A 15,881-nucleotide genomic window follows, 5' to 3' on the forward strand; every position below is an offset into this window, starting at 1 on the left:
TTGTTTAAAAAAAGATTATTTATTTTATTTGAAAAGCAGAGTTACTGCTGGTGCCACGGCTCAATAGGCTAATCCTCCACCTGTGGCGTCGGCACCGCGGGTTCTAGTCCCAGTTGGGGAGCCGGTTCTGTGTCAGTTGCTCCTCTTCCAGGCCAGCTCTCTTCTGTGGCCCAGGAAAGCAGTGGAGGATGGCCCAAGTGTAAGGGCCCCTGCACCGGCATGGGAGACCAGGAGGAAGCACCTGGCTCCTGGCTTGGGATCAGCGCCGGCCCTAGTGGTCATTTGGGGGGGTGAACCAACGGAAAGAGGAAGACTTTCTCTCTGCCTCTCTCACTAACTCTGCCTATCCGCCCCCACCCCAAAAAAAAAGATCGCTCTCCTTTTTTTCAGGTGGCCGGCAAGATGGCGGCTATCCAAACCGAGCGCGCCTACCAGAAGCAGCCGACCATCTTCCAGAACAAGAAGAGGGTCCTGCTGGGGGAGTCGGGCAAGGAGAAGCTCCCGCGCTACTACAAGAACATTGGGCTGGGCTTCAAGACGCCCAAGGAGGCTATGGAGGGCACCTACACGGATAAGAAATGCCCGTTCACCGGAGACGTCTCCATCCGGGGCAGAATCCTGTCTGGCATGGTGACCAAGATGAAGATGCAGAGAACCATCGTCATCCGCCGCGACTACCTGCACTACATCCGCAAGTACAACCGCTTTGAGAAGCGCCACAAGAACGTGTCGGTGCACCTGTCGCCCTGCTTCCGGGACATCCAGATCGGCGACATAGTCACAGTGGGCGAGTGCCGGCCGCTCAGCAAGACCGTGCGCTTCACCGTGCTCAAGGTCACCAAGGCCGCCGGCACCAAGAAGCAGTTCCAGAAGTTCTGAGGCCCGCGCCCGCCCACTCCCCAGAGAAATAAAGCGATTTTCCCATTCGCTAAAAAAAAAAAAAAAAAAAAAAAAAAAAAAAAAAAAAAAGAGTTACAGGGAGAGAGAGAGAGAGAGAGAGGAGAAACACAAGAGAGATCTTCCATCCACAGGTTCACTCCCCAAATGGCCGCAATGGCCGCGATGACCCAGGCCGAAGCCAGGAGCCAGGAGATTTATCCGGATCTCCTATGTAAGTGCAGGAGCCAAAGCATTTGGGCCACCTTATGCTGCTTTCCTAGGCTATTAGCAGGGAGCTGGAATGGAGGTAGATCAGCTGGGAATTGAACCAGTGCCCATATAGGATGTGGATGTCGCAGGTGGCGGCTTAACCCTCTCTGCCACAGTGCCGACCCCTTTCTGTCTTTATTTCTGTCTCACACATAATAGCTCAAGTAATCTCTCTCTCTCTCTGATTTATTTATTTATTTGAAAGGAAGGGTTACAGAGGCAGAGACAGAGGGAGAGTCTTCCATCTGCTGATTCCCTCCCTAAATGGCCACAAAGGCTGGAGCTGGGCCAATCTGAAGCCAGGAGCTAGGAGCTTCTCCCAGATCTCCCAGGTGGGTGCAGGGGCCCAAGGACTTAGGCCATCTTCTACTGCTTTCCCAGGCCATAGCAGAGAGCCGAATTGGAAGTGGAGCAGCCGGGACTTGAACCCGTGCGCATATGGGATGCCAGCGCTGCAGGTGGCAGCTTTACCTGCTACGCCACAGCACCAGCCCCTCAAGTAATCTCTCAATTAGCAGTTGAAAATTGTTTGGGATCCAAAGTGGAAGATGTTTTTTTCAACAGGCAAGCTTTCATTTTCTCTAGCCTCTGTTTTCCTTGTTAATTGTTTACCTCCATTTCCTCTTTGCTTTATGCCTGCATCCTTGTTTTGGGTGACCTGGATTGGTACCACTTTAGCAGTAATTCATTAACCATAAAAACATCTTTCCTGAGACTGTTCCTGTGACTGCCTATGTCAGATGGAAAGAAACAAGCTCCAGTGGCTTTGCAGGCCCAGGCAGACATGGAAACAGAACAATTAAGCAGTAAATCATAACACGATGCTGTTTGAGCATGCCTCAATGTGCTGGAAAATGTTGAATGTCCTCACCTGCCAGCAGGAAAGAAAAAAAAAAAAAAGGCCAGGCAAGCTTAACAGACAGGACTTATTCCTGGTATGATCATAAAGCCACCCCTGGCTTGTATTTCCAGGAATGAAAAATCCAGTGTATTAAGAGCCGGGGTTATATTACACCCCAAATGCTAATTCCCTCCTTAGCAGATCAAATCAAACCATTTCCTGATCTGCAAGGGGCAACTTAGGTTAGGCTAATGTGTGAGATTAGAAGTCCTCATATTACTATGACCAGCTTGCCAAGAAAGTGTGCAGGTTAGTTAAAACAACAACAACAAAACCACATAAAGAGACTTCATCCCAGACCCTAATTAGAAGATGTAGGTTTTGCATCTGGGTCTGCTGTCAATTAAGTGCTCCAGCCCCACAGCGCCTGGCACTGGCCTCATAGGCTCCTTGTTGCCATTGATACCTGCACCGGGGCATCTGTGCGGTCAGCCCTTGACTCCCAGCTCAGATATTAGGAAAATAAGCAAACTTGCACTTGAAATAATATTACTAATTCAGGTAAGCCATGAACTAAAAGGCTTTTTTGTGCGTGGACTGGGATCCTCCCCACCTCCCAACCACCATTTATAACTTTTTTTTTTTTTGGTAGGAAAATGCTTCCTGGCTTATTTATTACCTTTGGAATAAAAATCCCCCAGGAAATTGCTGACTGTGTGTCCACACCCCAGGATCTGACTCTGGAAGGGACTTTGGAGATCATGCAGTCGGATTCCAGACTGCCTTATGCCTTCCATTGGAGTGCTCCAAGGTGCGGGGACCAAGGATTCCTCCTCACAACTAAACTGCTCACAGTCAGTGTTCTCTCAGTGTGACCCTGACCATCTGGTGCAACAGCATCGCCCGCGAGCTTGTGAGAAGTGAAGATTCTCAGGGTCGGCATGCAGCTTAGCAGGTTAAGCCACGCCTCCAACACCAGCATCCCACACGGGCACCAGTTCAAGTCCTGGCTATTCCACTTTCGATCCAGCTCTGGCTAATGTGCACCTCCTCCCCTTTGAAGGTTTATTTTATTTTTATTTGAGAGGCAGAGGCAGAGAGAAAGAAGTCTTCCATCTGCTGGTTCACTCCCCAGATGGCTGCAACAGCCAGAGTTGCACTGATCTGAAGCCAGGAGCCAGGAGCTTCTTCGGGGTCTCCCACATGGGTACAGGGCCCCAAGGACCTGGGCCATTTTCTACTGCTTTCCCAGGCTGTAGCAGAGAGCTGGATTGGAAGTGGAGCAGCCAGGACTTGAATTGGTGCCAATATGGGATGCTGGCGCCACAGGTGTAGGCCTAGCCACAGTACCAGCCTCTTTCTCTCTCTCTTTTTCTCTCTCTCTCTCTCTCCTTCCATCTCTATCTCTATTCTCTATCTCTATCTCTATCTCTGCCTTTCAAATAAACAATTTTTTTTTAGTACAGATTATCGGGCCTCACTGAGGAGCAGGAATTCTGGGGATGGGTCCCAGCACTGCACCCTAGCAATTGCTTTTGGTGCTGCTGGGTTTGAGAACGGCACAGGTATGGAGGCTTTAATGCACTTATTATCCGTGTAAATGGCCACTCGGGGCCCATTTTGCAACCCTGTCTTTGCATGTGAAAAGCAGAAATGACCTCGTTTTGCCCTCTTCTCAAGAGTTGGCGGCCCACATCGTAGTTCCGCACCCTCTACCTGTCTCTCATCCATGACAGAGCCAAGGTTCTGCTGAGAGAAAGCGCTCCTGCCAGCACCAGGCCTCTCAGGCGTGGTGGTCACCAAGATAAGGGGTTCCCATGTGATTCGGAAGCAGCCTGCGCAAGCTGAGGTCAGGGCTGTGAAGGCCTGGCTGCCGCCGAGAGGGAAGAGGTCCTGCCTGGTCCTTGTGGGGAGCCACCTGTTCAGGAAACACCTGGTGCTCAGGAGAGCTGAGGGCAAGAGCAAACGTTATCCACCCACGGGCTGTTATCAGAACCAATGGCAGGGCGGGGCCGGCCCCAGGGCTCTAGGTCCTTTCAGAGAAAGGCACAGAGTGAGGACTTATTCCATGTGGGTGACATTTACCTGCTTGGCTATCCGCCTTATACAAATTCAACTGGGAGTGCTTGGGGCAAGGGCCTGCACCCCACTGCCTGTCTTCCTGCTGAGATTCGTCCGCCTGGCCACACATAGTCATTTGCTTCAGTTGCTGAGTCTCATTCTGTCGTAGGACCTCCACAACTTAGCCAGCAACTCTTGCCTTGATAGGCATTTGGGTTGTTTTTTGTTGGTTGTTTTTTGTTTTGAGCTTTTTGTTGTTGTTGTTGTTGCTTGTTTACTGTGAACGGATGATGGGATGATGTGAAAGATCAGCAAGGAACAAAGAACTTTCTTGATAACAAAACCTATTATGGGGACCAGCACTGTAGTGCAGTAGGTTAATCCTCCACCTGCAGTGCTGGCATCCCATATGGGCACCAATTCAAGTCCCGGCTGCTGCATTTCCAATCCGGCTCTCTGCTGTGTCCTAGGAAAGCAGTAGAAGATGGCCTAAATCCTTGGGCCCCTGCACCCGCATGGGAAATGCAGAAGAAGCTCCTGGCTTCAAATTGGTGCCGCTCAGGCCGTTGTGGCCAACTGGGGAGTGAAACAGAGGATGGAAGACTCTCTCTCTCTTTCTCTCTCTCTCTGCATAACTCTGACTTTCAAATAAAAAAAAAATCTTTAAAAAAAAAAACCAAACAGAAACAGAGACTCCTCCTAGACCCCCACGCTTTGCCACTCCCCAGCCTAGGCAGTGTCCATGTCCTTCACTCCTGTCTCCCAGCCCTCCCTGCTCCAGTGTTAAGGCCACGCTTCATCTGTCATGGCCTCTGCCTGGGTGAGCTCCCTGCACCGTCCTCACACCCTTCCGCCTGTACTCACCCTGCTCCCAGGGTAGCCTCCCTGAACCCGAGTTTCATGATGTCGCTCCTCTGCTTGAAACTCCTAACAGGAACTCTGCATTTCTAGGGGAAAGTTTCAACACCCAAACCAGCCACTGTGTCTCAGTGCTCACTGGGCCTCCCTCAGACCCTGTGTTTCAGCCACACTGACTGCCCGTGCTCGCCTGTATCCACTGGTTACTCACACTTTCTTGTCTGCTCACCTTGTACCTTTCGTGCTTCTCCTATGCCTGCTTTTCTCCAACTTTCCCTGCCTTCCTGATAGCATTGCCCATCCCTGCCTTCATACCTTGCTGGGTGCCGTGGATAACTCCGACAGTGCCAAGAACACCTGCTACCCTATTAGCCCCCTGTCTACCTGTGACAGGTCGTGGTCTTCCAAGGACACGGACTGCGTGTCATTTATTGTGGTCTTTCTAGATTCCAGCACAGTATCTGAAAGACAGCTGGTGCTCAATAAATATTTGATAGAGGAAAGTTAGTTTTCATTAGCTTCTTTGGTAATGTCAAATTTTTATTTTTGCATGGGGATTATGTCCTACTTCTCTTTGCCCTCAGAAGATTTTAGCCTTTCTCTCTCATCACTGTTTCTTTTCTTTCTTTCTTTCTTTTTATTTGACAGAGTTATAGATAGAGAGAGAGACAGAGAGACAGACAGAAAAGAAAGATCTTCCTTCTGTTGGTTCACTCCCCAAATGGCCACCACGGCCGGTGCTGCACCGATCTGAAGCCAGGAGCCAGGTGCCTCCTCCTGGTTTCCCACGCAGGTACAAGGGCCCTTACACTTGGGCCATCCTCCATTGCCTTCCCGGGCCACAGCAGAGAGCTGGACTGGAACAGGAGCAACCGGGACTAGAACCCAGCGCCCATGTGGGATGCCAGTGCCGCAGGTGGAGGATTAACCAAGTGAGCCACGGCATTGGACCCTCATCACTGTTTCTAGACTGCACAGGCTCTGGTGTTCACCAGAGTGCTTCAAACAGTTTGTGGGAAAATGGAATTAAAAAACAGTGCTGGGGTTGGCATTGTGGTGCAGATACTTAGAACAACATCACCTCATACCAGAGAGCCAGTTAGAGTCCCGGCTGCTCCGCTTTTGATCCAGCTTCCTGCTAATGTGCCTGGGAAATTAGTGCATGATAGTCCACTCGGGGCCCTGCTACCCATGTAGAAGACCTGGATGGAGTTCCAAGTTCCTGGTTGTAGCCTGGCCCAGCCCGTCCTTGAGGCCATTTGGGGAGTCGGAACCAGCAGAAGGAAGATCTGTCTCTGACTCTCCCTCTTTCTATTTCTCAGCCTTTGAAATAAATAAAATAAAAGCTTTTTAAAAAAATGATCCCTTGCACCCACATGGGAGACCCAGAAGAAGCTCCTGGCTCCTGGCATTGGATCGGCACAGCTTCAGTCATTACAGTCATCTGGGGAGTGAACCAGAAGATGGAAGTCTCTCTCTCTCTCTGCCTCTGCCTCTCTGTAACTTTGCCTTTCAAATAAGTAAATAAATCTTTTTAAAAAATGATCCCTAGGAAAAGAGATGGTGAAAGAGAGAAACAGAGAGAAAGGTCTTCCTTTACCGTTGGTTCATCCCCCAATGGCCAATGCAGCCAGCATGCTGCGGCTGGCGTACCACGCTGATCCGAAGCCAGGAGCCAGGTGCTTCTCCTGGTTTCCCGTGTGGGTGCAGGGTCCAAGGACTTGGGCCATCCTCCACTGCACTCCCGGGCCACAGCAGAGAGCTGGACTGGAAGAGGGGCAACCAGACAGAATCCGGCGCCCTGACCGGGACTTGAACCTGGAGTGCCGGCAGCGCAGGCGGAGGATTAGCCTATTGAGCCACGGCACCGGCTGAGGGGGAAATAATCTTTAGATAGACAAGGGACATCCAAATGACGAAGAGCAGTGCTAGAGGCCCAGTGTGGCATGCCAAGGAGCTGAGGTGAAGAAGAGAGGGCAGGACAACCTCAGAGAAACACGTGAAGACCCCAGTAAGGATGGAGAGGATTGAGAGAAGTGGAAGAAGGATGTGGAGGGACCGGGTCTGTGGTAAAGCTGCCACCTGCAGTGCCGGCATTCCCATATGCACGTCAGTTCGAGTCCTAGCTGCTCCACTTCCTATCCAGCGCTCTGCTATGGCCTGGGAAAGCAGCAGAAGATGGCCCAAGTCCTTTGGCCCGTGCACCCACTTGGGAGACCCTGAGGAAGCTCCTGGCTCTTGGCTTCAGACTGGCCATTGCAGCCATCTGGGGAGTGAACCAGTGGATGGAGGACCCCTCTCTCTGCCTTTCCTTCTCTCTCTGTGTAACTCTTTCAAATAAATAAATAAATAATTTTTTTTTTTAAAGAAGAAGGATGTGGAGTTGAGGAAGTTTTTTTTTTTTTAAGTTTAAGACATGTACACATAGATATGTATCTCAACTGTGGAAAAAACAGCTAGTGGAAATGCTATGTATTTGAAAATATCTGACATAGGGATCCATCTTTCTAACATCTTGTGGATGCTGAAGTTTTAAACAAAAGGGAATGATATCTCCATGGAGTCATTCTTAGCATAAAATGCATCCTAGACAGTGTAAACATTTCACACAACCTCTCTTGCTTCATCGACAGCAAGCAACAATTTTGATGCACACACCAGGTATATATCCCAAGTCACAACAATCGCACAAAGGAAGGTAACTTAGAATGGCAGGCGCAGGCCCAATGTCTTCATCTGCATCCCATTAGCATCGTACCAGCAGCCAGCCCCTCTCATTGGGCTTCTCTGTTTACACAGCAGCTGTGACGCAAACGTGCAAGCATTTTCCAGATTCATGCAGATAATATCAGAATATCATTATAAATTCATGACACAGACACTGGCGGGCTGCACATGGAAACGGGCTGTATAAAGGGACCTAGCAAGAGGGACATGGGAAGCAGAGACAGCAGGAACGTTCCGGGCTGAGTCTCCCCTGCCCCTACTCAACAGAGCTTGGAGAGTTTCCGGCAGGAAGAAGATGCTCAGGCAGCTTGCCCAAATGTCTGCTTGCTTCTCCCTGCAGGGCTCTGGCCTCTGAGGAGCTTTCCCTCTGAGGACACCAGGTCACCCCAGGCAGGCAGGGAATCACCCAGCCCTCTGCTCTCATGTCTCTGGTGAGTCTTCTCTGTTTGCTGCCCTTGCCTACAGGCCTGCATCACCGCTGGACCTCGGCAGTAGCCTGATTGGTCTTTAGCTGTGGCATCAGACCTGACTCTAAATGCTGGCTCTGATGCCTTACTGCTGTGTGACCTAGGTCAAATCCCTCAACTTGTCTGTTCTGTTCCCGTACCTGTGAGATAGAGACAGCTACTCGGCAAGTGGTGGCTAACATTGTGCTGTTTAAGCTTCCAATCTCTCCTCAGGGATATTTTTCTAAAACAGAGCTGTCTTTTTTTTTTCTTTTTCCTGTATTCAAAACCTGCTGTTCAAGACTGGCACTGTGGCATAGTGGGCTAAACCTCTGCCTGTGGCACCGGCATCCCATATGGATGCCGGTTCAAGTCCTGGCTGCTCCACTTCTAATCTAGCTCTCTGCTATGGCCTGGGAAAGCAGTAGAAAATGGCTCAAGTCCTTGGACCTCTGCACCCATGTGGGAGACCTGGAAGAAGCTCCTGGCTCCTGGCTTCTGATCAGCTCAGCTCTGGCCATTGTGGTCATTTGGGGAGTGAACCAGTGGATGGAAGACCTCTCTCTTTGTCCCTCCCTCTCTCTGTAACTCTACCTCTCAAATAAATAAATAAAATCTTAAAAAGAAAAAAAAAAAAACAAAAACTTGCTGTTCCTCCTCGATGGAATGAGGTGTGCGCACCACAGCCTGGTGCTAAGAGCCATCGTCTCCTGTGGCTTCCACCCTTGCCCTCTGCCCAGCCTGCTACAGTAACAGCAGACTTCTACAAACTCTGGGCCCTGAACAAACTCTGCTCACCTCATCTGTGCCTTTCCACCGAATGTGTCTATTTATCTGTGTGTGTTGCGAATGTGCTTCTTTTACCTAACCAGTCTGTGCAAGCCATACTCACTCAAAACCCCAGCACGCACACATGCACACACACACACCCCCCTTCCTCTCCCATGCCTTTCAGATGCAGTTTGCATGTACATGTGTCTATCAGAACATTTCCTGGTCTGTGAAGTTTTAAGGATGCTTTTTCATTTGCTATGATCTCAAAGCACGTGGAGTGGGCCCTTTCCTTTTTCCATCCTGGTATCTCGGCCTGGTCCTGCTCCCTCTCACCCAACTCTGTTCCTGCACTTCAGAGGTAAGGGACAAATGGCCGTGAAATGGAATTGAACAACCACCTGTACTGCAGGTCGCTAAACCTTTGGCGTGAGCTGTGATGTGACAGCTTCATCTTCACACAGCAAATTCCTTTGTGGTTGTTGACTCCACACAGGAATATGAGGCCTGTGTGCCGTGATTGCTTTATCCTCCGGGTGGCAGAGAGAAGAAAGACTCAGCTCCCCAGCGCCGGTCCTAACAGCTGAAAGACCAGATATGGTAAAGGGGTTTTGAGGATGTGCGGAGAAAAAAATGTATATGTTTTTATGAAGTCAAATGAACTGAGCTTCATGAGGCCTTGAGGGAGGGCCAGCTGGTCAGCGCCTTGCTGGTCGGCGTCTCTGTTTTTTCATTGAGAAACCCTATAGTTGACCTACAGTTTCACGCCTCAGCCTGAGACTGTTTTGAATATTGTGCTAATCTGAAACAGGTTACCAGGCAAAACTTGAAGTTCCACAGTTAAATAAATTTGTGAACTATTGGATTAAACAGAGATTTCTCAGGGCTTTTATTACGTTAATGAACTCCCAAAGCCTCTAAAAGGGAGCACCTGGTGAAGGAATTGTCACAGCCTGAGTGTCTGTGTCCCCCAGTGTGAGGATGTCAGAGGAAGTGGCCTTTGTGAGGGAGGAGGGTCAGCCAAGGTCACGAGGATAGAGTGCTCTGATGGGGTTAGTGTCCTGAGAAGAGGAGGAGCCGGGATATCTGTCTCCCTCTCCCTCTCTCCCTCTCTCCCTCTCCCTCTCTCCCTCTCTCCCTCTCTCCCTCTCTCCCTCTCTCCCTCTCTCCCTCTCCAGAATGTAGTGGAAAAGCAGCCATCTGCCAGCCGGGAGAAAGGCCCTTACCAAGAACTGGATCAGCCAGCACCTGGGTTTGGGCCTTCCCAGCCTCCGGAGCTGTGGGGAGTGTCTGCTGTGTAAGCCACTCAGTTTTTGGGATTTTGTTACAGCAACCAAGTTAAGGCAGGAGCGTCTCCAAATTTATTTGAAAATGGAATTATTTTATAACAGCATTTTATGGTACACAGTGACTCACAGAATTTGCTTTGGGAAATACGGCTGTAATATTTTTTAAAGATTTATTTTATTTGAAACAGTTACAGAGAGAGAGGGAGAGACACACAGAGATCTTCCATCCACTGATTCACTCCCCAAATGGCCGCAATGGTCAGGGCTGTGCTAAGAGGAAGCCAGGAGTTTCATCCCACATGGGTGTAGGGACCCAAGCTCTTGGGTCATTCTCCACTGCTTTCTCAGGCACATTAGCAGGGAGCCGGATTGGAAGTGGAGCGGTCAGGACTCGAACCAGTGCCCATCTGGAATACCGGCAGAGCAGGCTGTTGCTTAACCCACTATGCCACAATGCCAGTCCCTCTAATTTAGATCTAATATCACCTGTAGGCTGTCTGTGAGTTTGTTTCATCTCCTAATAGCAGTAGATGGCATGCAGAATTCCTTTCTTTCCCCCACTGTACAGAGGGTTTCTACAGTGAGCAGGATAAATGTGCATTTCATATTCTTCATGAATCCTTTATACAGCCCAGGTGCACCAATTACAGACTTTCAGTAAATATTCACAAGAAAGCCCTCTACTCATGTGTGGAAGGTCAGAGAATTTTTCCATCATGTCTATCCTTCTTTTCTTTTTTTTTTTTTAATTATTTATTTATTTGAAAGAGTTATGCAGAGAGAGAAGGAAAGGTAGGGAGAGAGAGGTCTTCCATCCGCTGGTTCACTCCCCAACTGGATGCAACAGCCAGAGCTGCATCGATCCAAAGCCAGGAGCCAGGAGCTTCTTCCAGGGCTCCCACGAGGGTGCAGGGTCCCAAGGACTTGGGCCATCTTCTACTGCTTTCCCAGGCCACAGCAGAGAGCTGGATTGGAAGTGGAACAGCTGGGACTCGAACTGGCACCCATATGGGATACCGGCACTGCAGGTGGCAGCTACACCACAGCGCCGGCCCCCATCATTATCTTCCTATCTAGAGCAGCACAGATTGCCTTCCAAGGCTCCAGATAATTAAAAGAGAATTTATGTACTGAAACCAATGCTATATTATAGCAACAAGGAATTATTTATTCAAACGTAAGACAGTTTGTTTTACCTTCTATTCATTTTTAAAATTCTTTAATTTTTAAAAATATTATTATTCTTATTTGAAAGGCAGAGTTACAGAGAGGGACAGAGAGAGACAGAAGTGTTCCATCCACTGGTTCACTCCTCAAAAGGAGGCAATGGCTGGGGCTGGGCTAGGCGGAAGCCAGGAGCCAGAAGCTTCTTCCGGGTCTCCCATGTGGGTGCAAGGGCCCAAGCACGTGGGCTGTCTTCCACTGCTTTCCCAGGCGCATTAGCAGGGAGCTGTATTGAAAGAGGAGTAGTCAGGTCTTGAACTGTCACCCGCATGGGATGCCAGCATTGCAGGTGGTGGCTTAACCCGCTATGCCATAGCTCCAGCCCTTGTCTTCTATTTGAAATACATTAGAATGCAAGAGTTATCTGGAGGCGACCCTTCACCCTCTGGAACTTCCAGGAAGCATGCTGTTCCGGATAGCTGAGTTTTTTGATTACTGGGACAGGCGGCGGCTTTACCTGCTATGCCACAGCACCAGCCCCTTAGCAGACTTTTTCTAAAATGTGCATTATGCTGAGTCGAGGGTTCTATGAGAAAACTGCATAGCTAGCTGTTTAGAGTCTTTTGGCCTTATTCTTACTTTTTATTTTTATTTTTTTATTTATTTATTTTGACAAGCAGAGCAGACAGTGAAAGAGAGAGAGAGAAAGGTCTTCCTTTTCCATTGGTTCACCCTGCCCCCAATGGCCGCTGTGGCCAGTGCGCTGAGCCCGGTGCACCGCGCTGATCTGAAGCTAGGAGCCAGGTTCTTCTCCTGGTCTCCCATGCGGGTGCAGGGCCCAAGGACCTGGGCCATCCTCCACTGCACTCCCGGGCCACAGCAGAGAGCTGGACTGGAAGAGGAGCAACGGGGACAGAATCCAGCGCGCCAACAGGGAGTGGAACCCGGTGTGCCGGCGCCGCAGGCAGAGTAGCTTATTGAGCTGCGGTGCCGGCCTTTTTTTTTTTTTTTTTTTCTTACTTTTTATTTTTTAAAAATGTGTTCCAGATAGGTGAGTTATGAAAATAAACGTAGGGGCCAGCGCTATGGCATAGTGGTAAGCCGCCGCCTGCAGTGCCCGCATCCTCTATGGGCACTGGTTCAAGACCTGGATTCTCCACTTCTGATCCAGCTCTCTGCTATGACCTGGGAGAGCAGTAGAAGATATCCCAAGCCCTTGGGCCCCTGCACCCACGTGGGAGACCCAGAAGAAGGTCCTGGCTCCTGTCTTCAGCTCGGCGCAGCTTCGGCCACTGTGGCCAACTGGGGAGTGAACCAGCGGATGGAAGACCTCTCTCTCCTCTGCCTTTCCTTCTCTCTGTGTAACTCTGACTTTCAAATAAATAAATAAATCTTAAAAGAAAAAAAGAAAAGAAAGGGTGTTTATTGATTCGAAGCTGAATCCTAATCCGGTTGGCCAATGAGCAACCCTAACCTTTAGTTGATAAGGCCAAACACCTTTCATCTTGAAAATCTCAAAGATAAACTTTGACCACACCCAGTGGTGGAAAAGTACATTCTAGTAATGATTGTGGTTGTAGTTCTTCAACCATTCAGAAGCAGAAGTGTAGGGCCATCAGAGTTTCCTGAGTTCACATGGCAAAACCTACGAGTAAAAAACATCTAACTTCCCCCTAAATATCACTTCCTCTTTGGTCCCCACAGCTAAATGTAAACAAAATAGTGAAGGTTATTTCTTTATCAAAGATCCAGTTCGTGGATATGATGGTTAATTTTATCTGTCACTGGACTGGGCTGTGGCGTACCTGATATTTGGTCAAAGATTACTCAGGGTGTTCCTGTGGGGGTGTTTTCGGATGAGATTAACATTTAAATTAATGTTGTCCTCATTGTGGGCCTCATCCAATCAGGTGATAAAAAGCCTGAATGAACTCCTTTCCATTAAGGACAATTCCTCCTTCCTGACTGCTTTTGAATTAAGACATCAGCTTTTCCCTAACTTTGAACTTGAAGACTTGGAACTGAAACACCAACACTTTATTCAGTTTCCACCCTGCCAGCCTTCTCATGAGAATTATACCATTGGCTCTCCTGGGTCTCCAACTCACTGATTCACCCTACAAAGCTTGATCTCGGGACTTGGCAGCCTCCATAGTCACACAAGCCAATATCCTATTATCTACCTACCTACCAACCTACCTGTCTGTCTATCCTTCTGTTCATCCATCCAATTGGTTCTCTGGAAAACCCTAATATAGTAGACATACACTAAAGTCAAACACCATCACTTTCTAGCAAGAAAAATCTTCTTTTGAAAGGCTTGGCTCGCAGAACTCTTACAGGAGAATGGATTTTTATTGACGAGAGAAAAATCAAATTCAACGTTGAAACAATTCCAGTGCTGAGATACTGAATTTCTGGAAGACGGGCATGGTGTTAGTCTTGCTTTATAGTTCTAGTACAGTCAACAGCATGACAGAAATTAACATTTTAAATGAAACAATACTGTGTGATAGTGATGCTGAGAAGAAGAATCGATGAGGCTTTGTAAACTCGTGTTGTGATAATGCAAACAAGGCACTAGCTAGGGCAATTAGGAGTGATGGAATTGATTGATGGAGAGCACCCTGAAGAAAGCTCCTTTGGAGCTGAGACTACGCAGAGGTAGGCTTCTATATTCAGCACCGACGGGTGCAGCTGCTTCTGCTCTGTACCTTAGTCTCTTCTCTGCCCCCTCCTTGCCTTTCCCGCATCGGCGTTAAATACAAGCCTTGTCTACCTCTCGGCTCCACCTCACCCTTAACATGTCCTGTTTTCTTCCACCCAATAAAGGCAGGAGGGTGGAGTTGTGCCTTCCCTGGCAGCCAGACATCTTAGGGCTTGCTTCAGGCTCCACCTCCCACCCCACGCACCATCTCTTACCCAGAAGCTGTTTTTCCATGCGAGGAGCTGACCTCATTGTTCCTGGGGCTGGAGCCATCCCTAAGACGACTGCCAGTTTGGGAGTTTATGGCAGTTCTGTGATTTTGGCACAGGAGTCAGCCCTGTCACAAAGACAGTGTTCGCTCCCACCTCTCCCCTTCTCTGAGCGTGCGACTGGCACGTCCCACATGCATGGGGCCTATAGATACACTAGTCTCGTAGCCTCGCTGTCGTTTCTGGGACGTGCCAGGACGCCGCTCTGCTGCCTGTTCCTGCAGAGCAGCATGACATTTGGCTCCGCCGAGCCCCTGTCATGTTGCCACACAAACATTGCCTGTCTGGTGCTCTCGTTTCCTGGCAGTGAACTACGATTCCACATCGCCTCAGGACGCTCTCACAGTGTCCCTCTCCCTTGGCTGAGCCAGTCTTCAAAAAGCAAATGTGTAACTAGAGTCATGCTTTTAGGGAACATAGATATAGTAAGACTAGTGCAGTTTACTGGAGAGAACACCAAACATGGCTGCCCTGTTGGAACAACAGAGGAACGCTCCCCACCCCCACTCACCATTTAGTTGCCACAAGCATGCACATACCTTCCTGTCCCTTCCCTACCTGACACCCTGAGCGGGAGGTGGCAGCAGTTAGCTCTTCATTTCCATAATCACCGATCAGCCTGGCCACATAGCACCGTCTACCAGACAGCTGCCTCAGATGCCCAGCTTATCAGCCACCTTTCTAGATTGATGTGCTGTTGGCCATAATGCTAACTTTAGGTGGCTCAATTTTCCCATTGTTTAAATGAATTTAATGGTGAGCAATACAAGTTGAATTGTGCATCTTTAGGACAGAATGTGTTGCACTACTGCAACTACATTTTTTCAGAGGTACCTTGGGAATAATTAATTATCTGATTTACTGCCATAGGAATTCATCAAATATCCAACTAATATTCATGTAACATCTACCCTGAGTGTGTCATGTGCTCACTGTGAATATATGATAATGTTTATAAATTGATACTTGGTCCTATTTAGTAACAGGAATTTAAATGCAACAGAAGAGGACTGGCATAGTGGGTAAAGCCACCACCTGCAGTGCCGGCATCCTATATGGGCAACTGTTCAAGTCCCGGCTGCTCCACTTCCAATCCAGCTCTCTGCTATGGCCTAGGAAAGCAGTGGAAGATGGCCTAAGTCCTTGGGCCCTTGAACCCACATGGGAGACCTGGGAGAAGATCCTGGCTCTTGGCTTCAGATTGGCACAGCTCCAGCTGCTGCAGCCATGCGGGGAATGACCAGAGGATGGAAGACCCCTTTTCCTCTCTGCCTCTTTGTAACTCTGCCTTTCGAATAAATAAATGTCTTTAAAAAAATAAATGCAACAGAAGGATGAAATGTGAACAATTCCATTCAAACTTCAGGTTTGAGGAGGACTAGATATAACGCTAGTAAGTGGAGTGCACCTGCCTTATTAGAAGGACCGAGCTTAATCCTCACTGGCTAGAAACCACTATGGTGACACAGAAATGTTGTGTCGACCTAAACTGAACTTGACTCTGGAAGAAAGACCCCAGGCCGTTGAAATGGCCATTTTGATGCCCTTCCAGAAGGAAGAACTATGAAGGAACAAGGAAAAGACTTGGGGCTCAGGTCT

The 15,881-nt window shown here is 48.9% G+C and overlaps 1 protein-coding gene across 1 annotated transcript; it reads left to right on the forward strand.

Annotated features, from left to right (window-relative positions):
• The first annotated feature begins 386 nt into the window (after nucleotides 1-386).
• Nucleotides 387-918, forward strand: LOC133773751 (small ribosomal subunit protein uS17-like). Its single transcript, XM_062211337.1, has one exon. The coding sequence runs from the start codon at nucleotides 403-405 to the stop codon at nucleotides 877-879; it is 477 nt and encodes a 158-aa protein (XP_062067321.1). The 5' UTR covers nucleotides 387-402; the 3' UTR covers nucleotides 880-918.
• The last annotated feature ends 14,963 nt before the right edge of the window (nucleotides 919-15,881 follow it).

The sequence above is a fragment of the Lepus europaeus genome, chromosome 14, assembly GCF_033115175.1.
Source record: "Lepus europaeus isolate LE1 chromosome 14, mLepTim1.pri, whole genome shotgun sequence".
In the NCBI taxonomy this organism is placed as follows: domain Eukaryota; kingdom Metazoa; phylum Chordata; class Mammalia; order Lagomorpha; family Leporidae; genus Lepus; species Lepus europaeus.